Source organism: Lissotriton helveticus, chromosome 5_1, assembly GCF_964261635.1.
Source record: "Lissotriton helveticus chromosome 5_1, aLisHel1.1, whole genome shotgun sequence".
In the NCBI taxonomy this organism is placed as follows: Eukaryota; Metazoa; Chordata; class Amphibia; order Caudata; family Salamandridae; genus Lissotriton; species Lissotriton helveticus.
This window is the reverse complement of record NC_136065.1, coordinates 849,220,851-849,238,468: the sequence shown is the minus strand read 5'-3', so window position 1 is coordinate 849,238,468 and position 17,618 is coordinate 849,220,851. Positions and strand designations below refer to the sequence as shown.

Sequence of the window (17,618 nt, the reverse complement as noted above, 5' to 3'; positions counted from 1 at the left end):
GCCCCGCCCACTCCTCTAAACCGCCACGGAATTGCCGCCGCAGTTATGCGGGTAAACCTGTGAGTTTTCAAAAATGAATGTACTATGGCCTAGTTGCTATTTAAAAGAAAAAAGCATCAGTACCAATGGTCAACACCACACTGTGAAAATACATTTATGAAACGAATGTGCACAGATTGCAATGGAAACTTTTCCACCCAGACTCAACCTCTTCTTTACAATTCAGTTTTTATTTCAAAACAGACAAAAAACTCATGCACTCAATAAGGAGTGACAGCTTAGAAACAAGAAACAATGCAAATAACAAAACTATCTCCATTTTTCAGTGTAAAAAATATAAAACACAGTTAAGAAAAGTAATACAAACGTGTTTTAGTAATACAATTTGGGGAATTGTTACCTTGAAATAAATCTACCATGCTAAAAAAAGGGGATTAGTTATTTAACAAAGCCAGCAAATGACAAAGCCCCACACACTAAAATTACAAGCTTAAAGAACATTTTGCATGTGCGTAGCAGATTATTTTGGCAGTGATGATTTAAAAACAGCAACAATTGCAAAAATGATGCTTTTTTGCACTTCTACTTATGGAACTTGCTCCTCCCGCCCAACTGAAGAAATCAAGATGTAAGCATGCAATGTCAAAAGATAGTCAATCTTGTTTATTCATAAGTCATTCCATTCTCATTGTATGTAGGCAAGATCTGTTACAGCTAAAACTAACACAGCTTGCTGGGTCGTGCGTGATCAGGAGCATCTCCACTTTGGGTGTTTCGATCACACATCTGCGAAAACATGCTGTAGCTCCCAAAAATGTTGTAGGACTATTACTACAAATTCCACTAGTGCGATTTGTGAAATGGTTCAAGTTGCCACAAAACTTAGAACAATATCTTCCAAATCAACTCAAACAGTGAGACTCAACATTTACCAATGTCTCTATAAATCAAAAGATTGTTTACTCGTGTGCATGTGAGAGTCGGTGGAGGGCCAGCCACATGGGAGCATTTCTGAAGTAGGAAAAGAGATGTGATAAATATCCAATGTAAGGGAGAGACTTCTACTTTAAATATATCCAAAACTGCAGGATGAAAGACCTGCATTGCTAGCAAGTATGGGTACAAATGTTTTCCGTTACCTAGACTAGTAAAAACGCACATTCTATGAAGACCTACCTTTGTCTGGGGATACAGGGTCCCAACGTGAAACATTTAAAGAATTGAGAATCAATTATTAGGCTTAACGTCCCTATTTTAGTTCAGTTAAAGTAGTCAAAACACAAAATATGATGCTTGAAATATTTACTGAAACTAGGCACTGAAAAGATGAATTCAAATCTCAAGATGTTTAAGTAAATTAAAGAGTTAACTTTACCATAAGTGTGCAATTGTAACCACCAAAAGAGTTTGGATTAGTCCTGTCTGGTAGTAGCATTGTGGTCTCTCCCTTTGCATGTGTACATACAGTCAAGGTCCCCAATGATGAATATTCATTTATTGCTTTAAGTTTTATTTGGAAGATTACTTTAGTTTTGATCCTGCCTCTTATTAACTGTACAGATTGGGATTGCAGTGATGGAAACATGACCTTTCAGAAATCAACCTGTAAGACCAGTTGACAGAGCTTTTCTGGATATTGTTAAGACAAGAAGACCCCTGTGCTCGGGTGTCCTCACTGTTTGTTAGTGAAGTCTTGAGGCTGTTCAGAGCACAAACAACCAGTTCTACGACTAGCACCTCAATGATGAAAATGACAATCCGGATAGCTCAGCATGGTTTCAATCTTATGGCTTGAAAGTTGCCTATACATTTCCGCAGCATGTGTTTTAACTACATTATCTGTCTTACTGGATCATTGGTTTCTCTTTTCTCAAGGAGGCCAGTTCCTTGGTCAAAAAATAAAGGCAAGTTGTTGGATAATAACAAAAGAAACACATTACATTCATGAACAGACTAGACTGACTGTTGCCTCAATGAGAAACAGAAAAATATGTGTCCCATCTGTATAAGTGAGGCCAACTCTTCCACAAAGAAAACAGCCAAGATCTGCATAAGAATATAAGAAAAAATCATTGGGTGATTGATCCACCGTTTGTTCAATTTGAAGGATGCATAATGAACCTAACAACAGCCCTTATGTGAAAAAGGGAAGGCAAATTCCAACTTGTCTCATTGTAGAATACTCTGGAAAGGGGTTGTAACCAATGGAATACAGCAGGAGGAGCTAGTTTGCTCCAAGCACTGATGGCAAAATCTATTTTCTGGATCATCAAAAGAATGTTCAAACAGTACAACTTTGATCTTGTTCATTAACACCTTGGTGTAAGGATAAAGTAACAAGTCTAAATGTACAGCGAGAGGATAGACACCATCTCTCCCCTTCAAACTGGTGGGCGTTACATGGATTTCTCAAACAGTCTGTGCATTTTTTCAATTCTCTGCTTGCTTCACATAACATAGTTCCCAAAGACTAACTGCAAAGATCACAGCATGCTCAGAAATATTACTAATGCACCCTCTAACAGAGCTGTGGTTATTTAAAAGAGGTCTGCAGAAGAATAACAATTGATGCTCACACCAAGCTTTCATTTCAAACTTTAAAGATTCTGCAGTTAACAATGAAAGAGCTGATTCTAGGTAAATGGGCTAAGATTGCGGTTTATGGTCCATCATTGTCAGATTCTGACTCTCTAAAGGACCACCACTTAAGGAAACTGCAAAGAATAAGCAAGTCTTGTCAAATGAAATTTGTGTAAAAGTAGTTTAAAAACTGTGGACAATATGCAGAAATTCAAGCTGTAATGTGAAGACAAAAACTACCAACAGCAGCAGGGTGCAGCCTGCAGCTTATGAGTCAAGAAAGATTGAGAAACAAGCCCATTATTTTACATAACTTTCATACAAATGTAATTGAAAATCTAAATAACGCTCAAAGAAAAATAATATACAAATTCAGTTCGTATGAGGGCAAGAACAAAGGAGCAAATCTGCAGCGAACGAGACAGAGAAGGTGCTCGACACAAAAGAAAACTCAAGCCATTGACATTCAAAAGCAGGGACAAGATGGAAAAGGACTTTCTCAACACTAGAGATGTGTCTGAGGAGTCACTTTCCGCTCTTCCAAGTACACCAAGGACTCTTCATTTCCTTGCCTACTATTTTTATGACTGAATGATGTATCAACCGCAGAGGAAAAAAGCAAGATTTTCTATTGCTATTCTTTCCTACTACAAGACGAAAATATGTTAAAATGGCTTCCTCCGGTGCACAATTTCATGGTTCATAAAGACACAGCTTGAGCCGCAGACATTTTCATGGAAGAAAATATAAGGTCTGTGCATGTGGCAAATCTAATAAACTCGTAAACTTGTTTTCCACATGTACATCCCTTAGTAAGAAATGTGTTTCTGGGCAATTTAACGCTAAATCTGCAGATGCGCGAGGTTGCAAAACAACAGTGTAAGCTAAACATGATTTCTCACACCCCCTGCTCCTATCATGCTAAGTCTGGACTATACTTGCAAGCTATGAAAACTAATATCCCTTAGGGAATGAGATTCATAATTTTTGGAATGACAGAGGGGCAGAGCAGATTCTTTAAGAAAATAAGGTAAGTAATCTGGAAAAAGCTAAGATTTACAGGTGTGGAATGTTTGTATGTAGGTTTAGGTGAGAGCATCAAGTGCTCAAGCTTTGTTTCATCACTTTTGGTCCATAACGCGACACCACGAAGGGCTCCGCAAAAATATTGATTGAAATTCATTGGATACATTATACAGTTTACCAAACATTAAAATGGTGATATTTCATTAAAAAAAGGATAAATATACCATCAGCACAAACAACAATAATGAAACACCCGTACATTGTACTGCATCCTGGAATGGTCGGGTATGACTGGAAGAATAAACCCTTCTTCAGATGTGTGCCTCATGGTATCTGGATCCCAAATAAACAGCACAACAGGTTTGAAAATAGATGGAGAAAAATGACTTAATTCTCCCATATAATGCATATTTACATTTGAGCCTTGTACACTTCTAACAATGTTATTATATGGCAGTGTAATGCACAATAAGATTGCTTAAACAAGAAACACCTGACAAGTTTGTACACTGCTAGAGATCATGTTCTTTTGGAATGACTACGAGGGGTACCATGAAGGAAAAGTGAACAACCACCACTTATGGAACAGTGGCGGGTGTACCTTCTGGTAAAAATAAGAAATAATTTTCTGACTTTAAAAATCAAAGTCTATGGTATTCATACGAGCATCAAACACAGTTAGCAATGCCATTGAGGAGGTTATGCACAGGAAAGGTAAAAGGCATAAAAACCGCAGCAGCGAAGAAACTAACACATAAGGTGGACATTACAGCAATAACCCTAGGAGCTAAAAAAAAATCAAGGCTCTCATTTTATAATTCGAATCCCAATCCCAGACTATGCAAGTAAAACGTCACTAATATAAAAAACAAACTCATTAAGTCAAAGGTTTGGATTGGGAATTGAAAGGAAGAAGAAGCATCAATGAATAGGCCTGAGAAACAAGAGTTGCAGAGAGAATATGCCAAGATTGGTAGGTACAATAAACCTTGCTTACAATCAGTCCCCAGCATTGAATCTCAACTTTTATCATGTACATCATATATGCCCTGTTGTTTTTACTCCATAAACGCAAGTACCCCCAGGTGAAGGAAAACAGATAAGATGCTGTGAATACTGTATAACTAACTGCAAGTTTAGCTTACAACATGAGGCAGTAAATAGTGGTTGTAGGAAATCAGAACTTGCATCCAGTAAATGAAGGTGAACTCGTAAATAAAATAGAAAAACTGCTGCAAGTGTTCCTGCATGTAGCACTGTGGAAATGATGAAGTCACAAATCTTTATTGACCTGGAAAACCTACAAAGAACGGCTGCACGGACTGTGTCAACCAGCTCAAGCTGCAAAGCACTAAATACCTGGAATAGGTAACCAGCAGACGCCTACAGGAGACCCAAGTAACACATGTAAAATTGCCAAGTGTTTGAATCCTGTTTTGCTCACTGTGGTATTTGAGGCCATGATGGGTTCCTTGGTCTGAACCCTATCGTAGCGATCTCTATACTAAGTACACCAACACGAGCCACAATGTCTATGCAGGAATAGCACAAATCAATCTTCAGTGATCCTAGAGAAATTTTTCATCTGCAATAGAAGAACGCAGAAAACAGACGTTTATGCAAATGGAGCAGCTTTTCGTGTGATTTCAGTCAAACATGTTTAAACAGAATTGCGAACGGTGGTAAGATATAACTTTTTCATTTCTATAAATATAAACTATTTACAAAGCTGTAGAGAAAAAGTAAACAACGCAATTATAAATCTCCCTCCTCAATTACCCAATATAAACATGTCGCAAACATTTATTAAAACACTTAAATAAGCAAGTGAATTCACTCTGGATATTCGAAATAACTGCCATTTGTGAACTTTAGTGATATTCATTAGGCAACAGAAACAGGTGTCCTTCAAGTGATAGAATCATCAAATGCAGATTACACCTCTAAGAAACCTGGACCCAGAAGGAGCGATGATCATCCATACACAGGGAGGTCTCTTTCGACAAAAAGATTTAGAATACATTTCAAACTCATTTGCTTCCTGCAATTTTCGATGGTCTTTCAAGTCAAACAGTCCTGGTGAAACCGGTGGAAGAAATGGGTTTGGCAATCAAGAAACAGTTAGCCATTAGAAAATGAAGTTAAATGGATTCAATTGTAAAACGAAGAAGATATTCTAGCATACCTGATTATATATTGCAGACTGAGGTGCCCTATCATATAAAACAATCTTTCACCTTTTAGAATATACTTGGCATTCTGAACGTTTCTTTACAATTCTTCCAAATTAGATACCACCAAAAACATTTTAAATGAAACCTCATTATGACTTCTAAACAACTACATGTCAATACTCATAGGATGAGTGAAGTTCTACTATCGACAGGAATGATATCCTGCAAGGCCAAAGAAAGAAAATCAAGCAACATTTGACAGCTGAACAGGTACAGCAGAGATCTGTATTAGATGACCATGGTAAACAGTAATGATCATAAACCGCTTATCGGAGGCAGGCACATCAAAACACGAAAAATCTCAACATTATAACATTGAGAAGCACACTTGTTCCACAACATTCAAGGCCGCGTTCTGCAGATATATTGTATCCGAAAACCTTTCCGCAATTGTGGCATATCTTCCACTGCTGAGGAACTGATGTGGAAGTATTTCCTGCAAGAAGTCAGTGATGCCTCAATCTGTTTGTGAAGCTTTAGACAGACTTTCGCAGCGCTGTTCTTTCTGCAGTAATTATGTTGAGTACTGAAATATTAGAAACCCCGTCGTAGAATACTGCTGCCATATTTGTATTACAAGGGTTGCTCCAACTTTAAGGGGATCGTCTTCATCAAAGTGAAGAAAGCAGGGAGTTCAATATTTCCATTATTTCATATTCTCAGGGCATTTCGTAGCATTCTTTCACAGGAATAAATGATGGGGGAGTAGTACACAGCTTAACTGAAGTCTATTTCAAGTAAGTGGTTTCTTTTCCTGGAGCAGAGGTGGGAAGCAGAGACATGTTTAATGGGGCAAGGTGTAATCCATGGACCAGTGCTCATAAACCTTGCTCTTGGTGAACAAACATCTTTGTAGACCAGTAAGATAACACATGGTCTGATAAGAACCATCAAATGTGGAAGCCAGCTTTTACTGCATCAATATCGGACATGAGAGTCCTAGCAAGGAAAATTCCAAAAATCTGAAAAGCAAGAAACAAGACAACTAATTAATACCGACAAGCATACAGTATGGTTTAATCAGATAATAAAATCAGTGGAAGATGTTAATTAATCAAACTGTCCACTATAGATCCAGGAGAAGAAGATTTCAGATCTAATACAGTTTTCTATTTGACACAATTGTGGGCTCATCAGATTATATCATCTCAAAGTCGCTGAGTGGAAGCTAATTTTACATGTCCAATTTTCTAAGGAATGATCAAAAAAATGCCTCTTAGCATTAAATCTCTGATCTCCTTTGCAGCCAGCCGAGTGACCTCAAGAAAGATTTGAGTGCACACATCCCAACACCCTGCAGATCATGGTACTAGAAGTGGGAGCTTGTCCTAACTCTCCTTCCTGACCACGCCATTCCCCAAACAAAAACAACCCTGCTGTCAGTGCTACACAATATGGTATCCGCAAAGACTATTGCTGTAAATGTGTAATTTTCTAGGAACTAATGGTGGCTCACCTAGAACCCAATCTTCAGATATTACAACATACTGCAACACTGTCAGCAGACATGACAATATGAGAAGGATTTTGTTACTTACCCTGTAAGCATCTATTCTTGGCATGCGTGCTGAGGATTCACATGCTTTGCATACTCCTGCCATCTAGTGTTGGGTCCAGATGTGTGCAAGTTGCTTTTCTTCGAGGAAGTCTTTTAAGTCAAGAGGTAAGGTGGAGACTCCTCTTGGTGAAAATGTGCATGGGCATAGACTGCATTGTTAGATTGTTTTCCCGCCGGTGAGTGAGAATGGAGTATAAGTATCAGTAAAAAGATGTCCATGCATGTGAAAGTGTAAATAGGAACTGCAACAACCATAGGTGTCCGGGGAAGAGGTGAATGGGCGCATGCTAATCTACAGCACTACATACCAAGAACAGATGCTTACAGGGTAAGTAACAATCAGTTTGAGGCATGTGTGGTTGTGGATACACGTGATTTGCGAAGACTGTATAGAAGTGCTCTCCAAAGCAGTGACTAACACATGGGTGTTGCAGTTGTTTGACAAGGTGTACGTAGCAATGCCTGTCCTACATTAGCTTGTTGGCGTACTAGAACATCCACACAATAGTGCTTAGTTTAAGTGTGTGGTGAAGACCATGTCTTGGGAAGTTGCCCAAGAAATCCATAGAAGCCCCTATTTTGTGAGTAGAGTGCGCTGTAAGGGGTAAAGACAAAGTTAGTATAGCTTTGACATAGCATGTCTAAATACATTTAACGATCCATCTAGAAATACCTGGTTTAGAAATGGGCTTTCTTTTATGAGGGGGTGCAAAAGCAACAAAGTTGTTTAGTTTTGCAAAAGTCTTTGGATCAGTCACTAGAATACATTAATGCTCTTTTGACATCTAGTGTATGAAGAGCTCTTTTTGCCACAGAATCTGTTTGAAGGAAGAAAACCAGTAGTTCAACCAATTGGTTAAGGTGGAAAGGGGACACTACCTTTGGAAGGAATTTTGGGTTGGTACGAAGAACCCCCCTATCCCTATGTAGTTGGAAAAAAGGTTCTTCTACAGTTAGTGCTTGGAACTCACTGACACGCCTTAGTGAAGTGATGGCACTTAAGGAAGCTACATTTCAAGATATAAATTGGAGGGAGCAATCGTGTAATGGTTCAAAGGGTGGACCAATAAGTCTTGTGATAACAATATTGAGTTTCTACATGGGTGCAGGTGGGACTCTGGGTGGGATTACTCTTTTAAGGCCTTCCATGAATGCCTTAATAACTCGCACCTTGAACAAGGATAAGGGTTGCCTATTTTGTAGATAGGCAGCCACTGCTGCAAGATATAAATGTATGGAAGTATAAGCAAGGTCAGAGTGCAGTGAACGCAGAAGGTAACAAATAATGTTTTGTACAGAAGCATTGAATGGGTCAATATTTGGTTACAGCAGTAAAAAACAAATCTTTTCCACTTGGCTGCATAGCAAGCTCTAGTGGTAGGTTTATGTGCTTCCTTGGAATGGTCATACATTCTGGTGGCAAATTTAAGTATCCGAATTCCAGGACTTCGGTAGCCAAATCTCAAGGTTTAGCTCCTTTGGGTTTGGATGTAAGATTTCGCCATGGTTCTGAGTGAGAAGATCCGGGTTGAGGTGCAGCTTCTAGTGTGGAACTACTGAGAGATCGAGTAGTGTGGTGAATCACGGTTTACAAGCCCAGGTGGGAGCCACCAGAATGAGGGTTAGAGACGTTTGCCTGAGCTTCTGAACCAGAAACAGAAGAAGATTAAGAGGCGGAAAGGCATAGGCAAATATCCCTGAACTCATCCATAGAGCACTTTGGATTGGGGTATGGTTTGGGCATTTTGTATTCTGTGCTGTCGCAAAGAGTTCTATTTGTGGAAACACCCATTTGTGGGAGATGGACTTGAGGGTGGAGTTCCTACTCGTGGACTTGTTGACGCATCCTGCTGATGAGGTCGGCAAAATAAAGATGTTCAGCTAACAGATGGATTTTGTGATTTATTGCCGAATGGTCTGAGAGGCACAATATCTGTAGAATGTGCTCCCCTATTTTTTGTACATAGTACATGGGTGTCATATAAACCGTTCAGACTAGGAAAAGTCTGCCTATGAGGGGAGGTAGCAACTCTATCAACACTAGGTGAAAAGCTTGAAGCTTGAGGTAGTTCATATGGAGATTCTGGTATTTGGTGTTCCAGAGACCCTTAACTGTTACATGTTGTAAATGCTCACCACACCCTGTGTGGCATGAGTCGGTTAGAACGATCTGTGGAACAGGATCAAGGACGGCTGCCTTTTAACAGGTTCTGTGTTCCACCACTGCAGAGAGTGATGGGAACGGCTGTCTATAAACACTAGATAGTCAAGCCGACCCTGTGAGTAAGTCCTCTGTTGTGCAAAAAATTCTTGTAGAGGACGAATGTTCAGTCTTGCATGAGGCACTATAGCGATGCATGATGCATCATTCCCAAAGGACACATGAGAGTTTTGAAATTTCAAGTATTGATTCGCTTGAAACTGTGGTAGCAGTGTTTGAAAATTTCGAATTCTGGCACCATTTGGATAGGCTAAACCTAATTGAGTTTTGAGTTTAGCGACTGGATATGGCTGCAGCTGTGAAGGTTGAAGATGGGAATTTTGGACATGGACAGTGAACCCCAATTGATGCAAGAGGTGTATGGTAATCTGAGTGTCTTGACAACACAGAAGGTATGCATAGGCTGTGATAAGCCAGTCGTCTAGATACAGGAAGACATGAAAGTCCTGTCTGCGTAAATGCGCTGCTACCACTGCTAAGCATTTGGTGAAAACACTGGGTGCAGTGGTTATTCCGAATGGAAGTACCTTGAATTTATAATGTTTTCCTGCTATTACAACCTGGAGGTAGTTGTGATATGCTGGGTGAATGGGGGTGTGAAAGTAAGCGTCCTTTAAGTCTAGTGCTGACATGAAGTTGCCTTGCTGTAGAAGTGGAAGCACCCGTTGAAGTGTGACAAGATGGAAGTGCTCTGATAGTATGTAGTTATTTAGAGGCCGTAGATATAAAATTGGCTGCTGGGAACCGTCCATTTAGAGAATAAGAAAGTACAGGGAGTAAAACCCTGACCCTTGATGTTGTAAAGGAACTGGCTCTATAGCTCCTTTGAGTAACTTGCACTTCTTGTTTGAGCAGTTGGTGATGATTCAGAGAGAGCCTGTGGGTGCGAAGTGGAGTACTGAGAGGAGTGATGGTGAGCTCCATTCAATAACCATGTTGGATAATGTCCGATGTTATGGACTGCCAGATGGGGATAAAATGCTGCAATCGACCCCAGGCAGGTATAGAATGATCTGGGTAGGGAGAAGCAAGTCACTGCTTGTTATCGGAAAGGGCATTATGCTTGGATGTACCTTTGCCTCGACCTTTTAAGCTATTACCTCTATAGTTGCCTCTGAAATACCCTCCACATGGAGAGGTGTGAATCTGAGATCTGTAAGAGGATGACGAGATATCTGTAGATGCCGCTTTGGTACCTGCTCTGTAAGAGGAGCGAGTAAAGGAACCAGGAGGAGTGGGGGGTTTGGAGCGCCACCATGGATCTGACAGCCTCAGTGTCCCTGTTCATCTTTTCCAAAGCCTCATCTACCGGTGGGCCGAAGAGGTGCTCTTTAGCTAAAGGGAAATTAAGTAATGTCTGTTGGACTTCTGGCTTAAAACCAGAGATATGCTGCCAGGCATGCCTGCATAGGAGGAGACTAGTATTAATGCCTGTGGAGGCAGTATCCGCAGAGTACAGTGCGCAGCTAATGGAAGAGTTGGAAATTAACTTCCTTTCCTGAACTAGCACCTGCTGTTTTTTTATGTTCCTCTGGGAGGTATTGGAGGAGTTCCTTCATTTCGTCCGAGTGAGCTCAATCATATCTAGCCAATAACCCTTGTGTGTTTGCAATCCGCCAATGATTAGCAGACTGAGCAGCAACATGTTTGCCTCATGCATCATTAAGTTTTGATTCCTTATCAACAGGAAGGCGTTAGGAATGGTTTATGAATTATCCCATTTACAAGCATTTGAGACAACTAGGGAGTCAGGTGGAAGCTGTCCCCTAATAAAAATTGGGTCAGATAGTGCGGCCTTATATTCTTTTATCTACCCTAGGGGAAATAATGTGAGCCTGTGCAGGATCTTTAAAGATATCATCTGCAAGGCACATCATGCCTTTGAGCATTGGAAGTGATAGAGAAGCTCTGTGTGTGGTACACAATGTCACCCAAGCAATTAGTTACTGAGCAATAAGTTTGTGATATGAGGTAGTATCATCAGGAGGTGAGGTGAGGGTTTGGCAGGGTATAGATATGGATCCCCTGGGGTGTCTACTTCGTAATCCTGCAAAGGGTCTGGTGGCCGTGGTGCACCATAAATGTCATTATGTCCCCCCATCCCCACCTGGGTCTGTATGTGGAGATCTCCGAGGTGTAATGTTAAAGGGATCATGTGGTGAGCGAGGTGCAGAAGGTGCAGGTGGTGGTATTGGAGATGGAGAAGTAGGTAGAATAGGGTGCAGTGGACCAGTAGCCTTGTCTTTTTTCTTTTTCTTCATAGGCACTGGCAAATCAATGGTGTCTTGTAGAGAAGATTGCCACTTTGAAGAAGAAGGCACTGATGCAGTCTTTGCAATAAGGCAGGCAGTATCACAATGGATATGGATCCATTTGTTTGGGATAGAGTCTTTCTAGCATTGTTTCTAAAGAACAAGTTACTTACCTTCGGTAACGATATATCTGTAAGAAACAGTAGTTAGTATTAGATTCCTTACCTTAGAATATCCCCAGGCGTCAGACTGGATCCGGAAATTTTTGCGTAGCAGTACCCTTGCGCGTCGGTAGGCGTCGTCTGTGGCTCCGCGTCAGTCGTCGGCGCCGTGATGACGTCATCAGAGTACTTAGATGCCGCCTCCGCGTGCTGACGTCAGTTCTTAGACACAGCTTTTCCGCACCAAAAATGCAGAGCCATGTTAAAAACCAACACTGGTGCCATTAAAACTAGGGCCCTGAAAGGAGATGACCGTAACCCTAGATATCGGTTCGCAGAACGGGGAGGATGGGTGGGGCGGTAAGGAATCGAATACTAACTACTGTTTCTTACAGATATATCGTTACCGAAGGTAAGTAACTTGTTCATCTGAAAGAAACAGGTTAGTATTAGATTCCTTACCTTAGAATAGATACCCCAGCAATACCAACCCCGGTGGTGGGTCTGCGAACCAATAATCACACCAGAAAGTCCTGGAGGACGGAACGGCCAAAGAAGCCATCCCTCTGGACTTGGCTGTCCAGGCAGTAGTGTCTTGCAAACGTGTGCAGCGAGGCCCACGTAGCTGCCTGACAAATGTCCTGTAAGGGGACTCCCAGGGCCGTGGTAGCCGCCGTGGCCCGAGTGGAATGGGCCCTCAGTCCAACAGGAGGCTCCTTCTTTGCCATGGAGTAACAAGCCTTGATACACAAGACGACCCACCGAGAGATGGTTCGCTTGTGCACTGCCCGACCTTTCTTAGCACCCGCGTAACCAACAAAGAGTTGGTCATCTACCCGGAACTGGCGTGTGCGATCCAAATAGAATGAAATCGCACGTTTTGGGTCCAGACGGTGGAGCCGCTCTTCCTCTTTTGAGGGATGCGGTGGCGGAAAGAAGGTGGGTAAGGTGATGGACTGCCCGATGTGGAAGGCCGTGACAACCTTGGGCAGGAAGGAAGGTTTAGTCCGCAACACAACCTTGTCCGGATGGACAGAAAGGAAAGGGGGTGTGGATGAAAGGGCCTGGAGCTCACTCACTCTCCTGGCAGAGGTGATGGCAACCAGGAAAGCAGTCTTCAAAGTAAGAAGGCGGAGAGGACAGTTGTGAAGTGGCTCAAAGGGAGCGCACATCAGAAAAGTAAGGGGAAGGTTCAAGTCCCACTGAGGCATCACAAACGGAACAGGAGGAAACGTGTGAGTGATGCCCTGCAGAAAATGAGTTACAATAGGGGACTTGAACAAAGAAGGTTGATCAGGCAGCCTCAGAAAGCTGAAAGGCAGAAAGGTAGCCCTTGATAGTGTCCAGAGCAGAGCCCTGCTGGGCAAGAGAAAGAAGGAAGAGAAGAACCTCAGAAAGAGGGGCAGAGAGAGGATCCACAGCCTTTGCTGTGCACCATGTCACAAATTTGTTCCACCTGCAGGCGTATACCGACTTTGTGGAAGGACGCCTGGCTGCCAGAATAATATTACAAACTTCAGGAGGCAAGTCAAATGGCCTCAACTGTTGCCGCTCAATCTCCAAGCATGGAGGTGGAGACTGGAAAGGTTCAGGTGGAGGACCGTCCCCTGCTGCTGCGACAGAAGGTCCTCCTGAAGAGGCAGACGAACCGGGGGATCGACAGACAGACTGAGTAGCTCGGGATACCAGTACCTTCGTGCCCAGTCCGGAGCCACAAAGATGACTTGGGCCCGGTCGCGTTTGATCTTCTTCAGCACTCTGGGCAGAAGTGGTATAGGCGGAAAGGCATACAACAGACCGCAACTCCACTCGCGACGAAAAGCGTCTCCGAGCGAGTGCCGCCTTGGAAATTCCAACGCGCAGAACTGCTGACATTGCGCGTTCTCTTCTGTGGTGAATAGATCTAACCAAGGCTCTCCCCACTGCAGAAAGAGACCTTGCGCCACGTCCGAGTTCAGACGCCATTCGTGATCCATCATGCACCGGCGGCTGAGTTCGTCCACCCTGGCGTTCAGAGAACCTGCCAGGTGTTGAACCACCAGGGTCACGCCCTGATGTTCCAGCCACTGCCAAAGGCGCAGAGCCTCTTGGCAGAGGGTCCATGACCCCACCCCGCCCTGTTTGTTGCAGTACCACATGGTGGTTGTGTTGTCCGTGAACACCTGCACTACCTTCCCCCTGAAAGAGGGGAGGAATGCCTTCAGTGCAAGAAGAATCGCCCGAAGCTCCAGAAGGTTGATATGGAGCCGGGACTCCGCTGGAGACCTGAGGCCTCTGATCTCCGCCTCTCCCATGTGGCCGCCCCAACCCTGGAGGGACACATCTGTCACCACTGTGTGCTCCGGTTGGGGAAGGGAGAGTGAACTGCCGCTGACCCAATGCTGATTCGTGAGCCACCACTGCAATTGTTGTGCAGCGCCCTCCGAGATCTGGACATAATCGGACAGGTTGCCCTGATGCTGCGCCCACTGGAACTTCAGGTCCCACTGCAGAGCCTGCATATGCCACCTGGCATGGGTGGTTAGCAGGATGCAGGAGGCCATGAGTCCCAGCAGACTCAAGGTCTTCCTGACCAAAACCCAGGACAAGGGCTGAAAGATCAGAATCATAGCCCGAATGTCCTGGACTCGCTGTTCGGGAGGATAAATCCGAAACTGCGTAATGTCCAGAACTGCTCCGATGAAGAGGAGCTTCTGAGAGAGAATCAGGTGCGACTTTGGCACGTTGATGGAAAATCCCAGCAAATGCAGGAGGTCAGCCGTAGTCTGGAAGTGGGATACGACTGTCTGAGGCGAGCCCGCCTTGAAAAACCAGTCGTCGAGATAGGGGAAGACTGAAACCCCTCATCTGCGCAGATGAGCTGCGATCACCGCCATCACCTTCATGAACACCGAGGGGCGCTGGTAAGGCCAAAGGGGAGCAAGGTGAACTGAAATTGCTCCTGGCCCACCGTGAATCGTAGGCAACGCCGATGGGCCGGCAGGACGGGAATATGAAAATAAGCATCCTGCAGGAGCAATGCCACCATCCAGTCTTGTGGGTCGAGAGCAGATAAGACCTGGGCCAGAGTGAGCATCTTGAACATCTCCTTTCGGAGGAAGCGACTGACGTTCCAAAGGTCTAACATGGGACGTAGACCCTTGTCCTACTTCTGGAGTCGGAACGCGCTTGATGGACCCTTGGCCAAGAGGGCCGCAACTTCCTGTTGGAGAAGTTCCTAATGATCCCCCGACATGCGATGGAACTGCGGTGGCATGGCTGGGGGGTAGACTCCAAGAGGAGGGGGTTAACCCCTTCGAACAATCTCCAGAACCCACCTGTCTGATGTAATGGTGCGCCAGTGGGGGAGGTGATGACGAATCCTGCCTCCCACTGCCGTCTGGTGGGCATGAAACACCGGACTAGGAAGGTGTGGAGGCACTGGCAGCAGGGGTGTTGGTGGACTGACTCGCACACTGGTCCCATGACCCGCCTCTGCGAGCCCCACGTCCGCAGCTGCGCTGGGACTGTTGTTGCACAGGCTTATTCTGAAAGGAACGTGCGTGCACGCCTCTTCCGGAGCTTCGAAAGGAACTAAAGTTGGAAGTGGAAGGAGTACTTGCAGCTGAAAGGCCTAGAGACTTGGCAGCGGCCTGGAAGTCCTTAAAACGCTCCAATGTGGAATCCGCCTGTCAGGGTTCGATGGGTATGGAACACAAGACCACGCTAAAGTACTCTCAGGGGTATTTATTTTTGCTAAAGTCAATGTTTGAATCAGGGTTTTCAGGAATGCAAACTTCTTGGTCCTCCGTCTGGCTTCTGTTGGCATCCCCGGGGTCTCTGAGCCTCGGAAGGGAAAAGAAAATCAGGGTTATAAGCTGTACTGGTCTCACTGTGCTACCGTCACCAAGGTGCGTGGGAAACGAAACGAAAGAGGGATTTCAGGGTGCAGGGATTTCAGGGTGCAGGGCTTTTTATTGGGCTTCACCTCCGGACGTGCCCGACCTCCCACCGCCCTCAGGTGCTCTACCTCCCCCTCCCCACACGCCCCACCAGAATGCCCCTTGTAACAGTACTTGCCTTGGGCTACGGCCCGCCTCTCGGACCGCAGCGTAGGGACCCGTGGCGTCTTCTGCCTCCTTCAGCCCACCGGGTATGGAAGCAGTATACAGAACGCCTCGTTGTCTCTCCACGTTGCTCTCTCCGCTCTGCGGTCCTCCTCCGCTCTCCTCTCGCTCTCCACTCTCCGGTCCTCCTCCGCTCTCCTCTCGCTCTCCACTCTTCGGTCCTCCTCCGCTTTCCTCGCGCTCTCCACTCTTCGGTCCTCCTCCTCCGGGTGCTCTGCTTTCTCCTCGCTGTCACCGCACACCGTCCGTTCTTCGCCCATGCCTCTTATCCCCGCTTCAGCTCCATTCACTTCCGCCTGATGACGCGACTACTCACCTTTCAGCCAGTCGAAGGCTAGAGCGGTGTTGCCTGCTTCCGGGTTAGTTTTCGGTGGCAACCCGGAAGTCCGGGTTCGTTCCGCGGCGGATGGGCTCTCCTGTTCCTCCTCCTCCCCACACCGCCTTATCACCAAAGAGGCTGGTGTCATCAAAGGGCATGTCCATCAAAGTAGTCTGGATACCTGCAGAAAAGCCAGTCGTCCTTAACCAGGCATGACGACATAACACCACCGATGTGGAAATCGCTCTATCCAGCGAATCAGCGGTATCAAGACCACAACGTATAATGAACTTGGCCGCATCTCTCACCTCCATAAGAGCTTGGGAGAGAATTGTCCGAGTCTCCTCTGGACACTGAGGTAGCACCTGCTCAACTGCATCCCATACAGAATAGGAATAGCGGCCCAAGAGACAGGCAGTGTTTACAGACTGCAGTCCGGGGACTTGCGGAAGAATACATGCACTCCCAGGAAGAACTGACAGCAAAAGGAAACAGTAATGCCCCGATTTGGCATCAAGGAAGAATACAAGTCATCTAGTCACAATTATGGTAAGGATAATGTTACTTACCCAGTAAGCATCTGTTTTTGGCATGTAGAGCTGTAGATTCACATGCTTTGCATACTCCTGCCATCTAGTGTTGGGTCCGGATGTTTACAAGTTGTTTTCGTCTTCGAAAAAGTCTTTCCAGTCACAAGGTAAGGTGACTCCTTCTTTGGGTAATAGTGTGCATGTTCATCGACTCCAATGTTAGATAGTTTTCCTGCAAGAGGGTGAGAATGGAGTGCGTAAGTGTAGAATAGAGATGCCATGCGTATGTATGTAAGTTAGGAAGAACTGCAACAACTACAGGTGTCCGGGGAGGTGGGTGGGCGCTTGTGAATCTACAGCTCTACATGCCAAGAAGAGATGCTTACTGCATAACTATCTGTTCGAGGCATGTGTGCTGCAGATACACATGCTTTGCATAGATTATAAAGCAGTATGCTCCCAAACCGGTGGCTATCCTGTAGGTGATGTAGTTGTTTGAAATAGTGTCTTAAGCACTGTCTGGCCTACATTAGCTTGTTGTCTTGCTATCACATCTACACAGGAGTGTTTAGTAAATGTGTGTGGTGTATACGATGTAGCTACTCTACAAAGGTCAGCTAGAGGAATGATA

At 44.5% G+C, this 17,618-nt stretch overlaps 1 protein-coding gene across 3 annotated transcripts in view; it reads right to left on the bottom strand.

Moving 5' to 3' along the window:
- Positions 1-211: 211 nt before the first annotated feature.
- The window catches only part of TSPAN14 (tetraspanin 14), a 330,168-nt gene continuing 312,761 nt past the window's right edge, over positions 212-17,618 (bottom strand). For all 3 annotated transcript variants that reach the window (XM_078643329.1, XM_078643331.1, XM_078643330.1), the window contains one exon: positions 212-6,802. In XM_078643329.1, the coding sequence (XP_078499455.1) occupies positions 6,731-6,802 (72 nt within the window). In that variant the 3' untranslated portion in view covers positions 212-6,730. The remainder of the gene's footprint in view (positions 6,803-17,618) is intronic.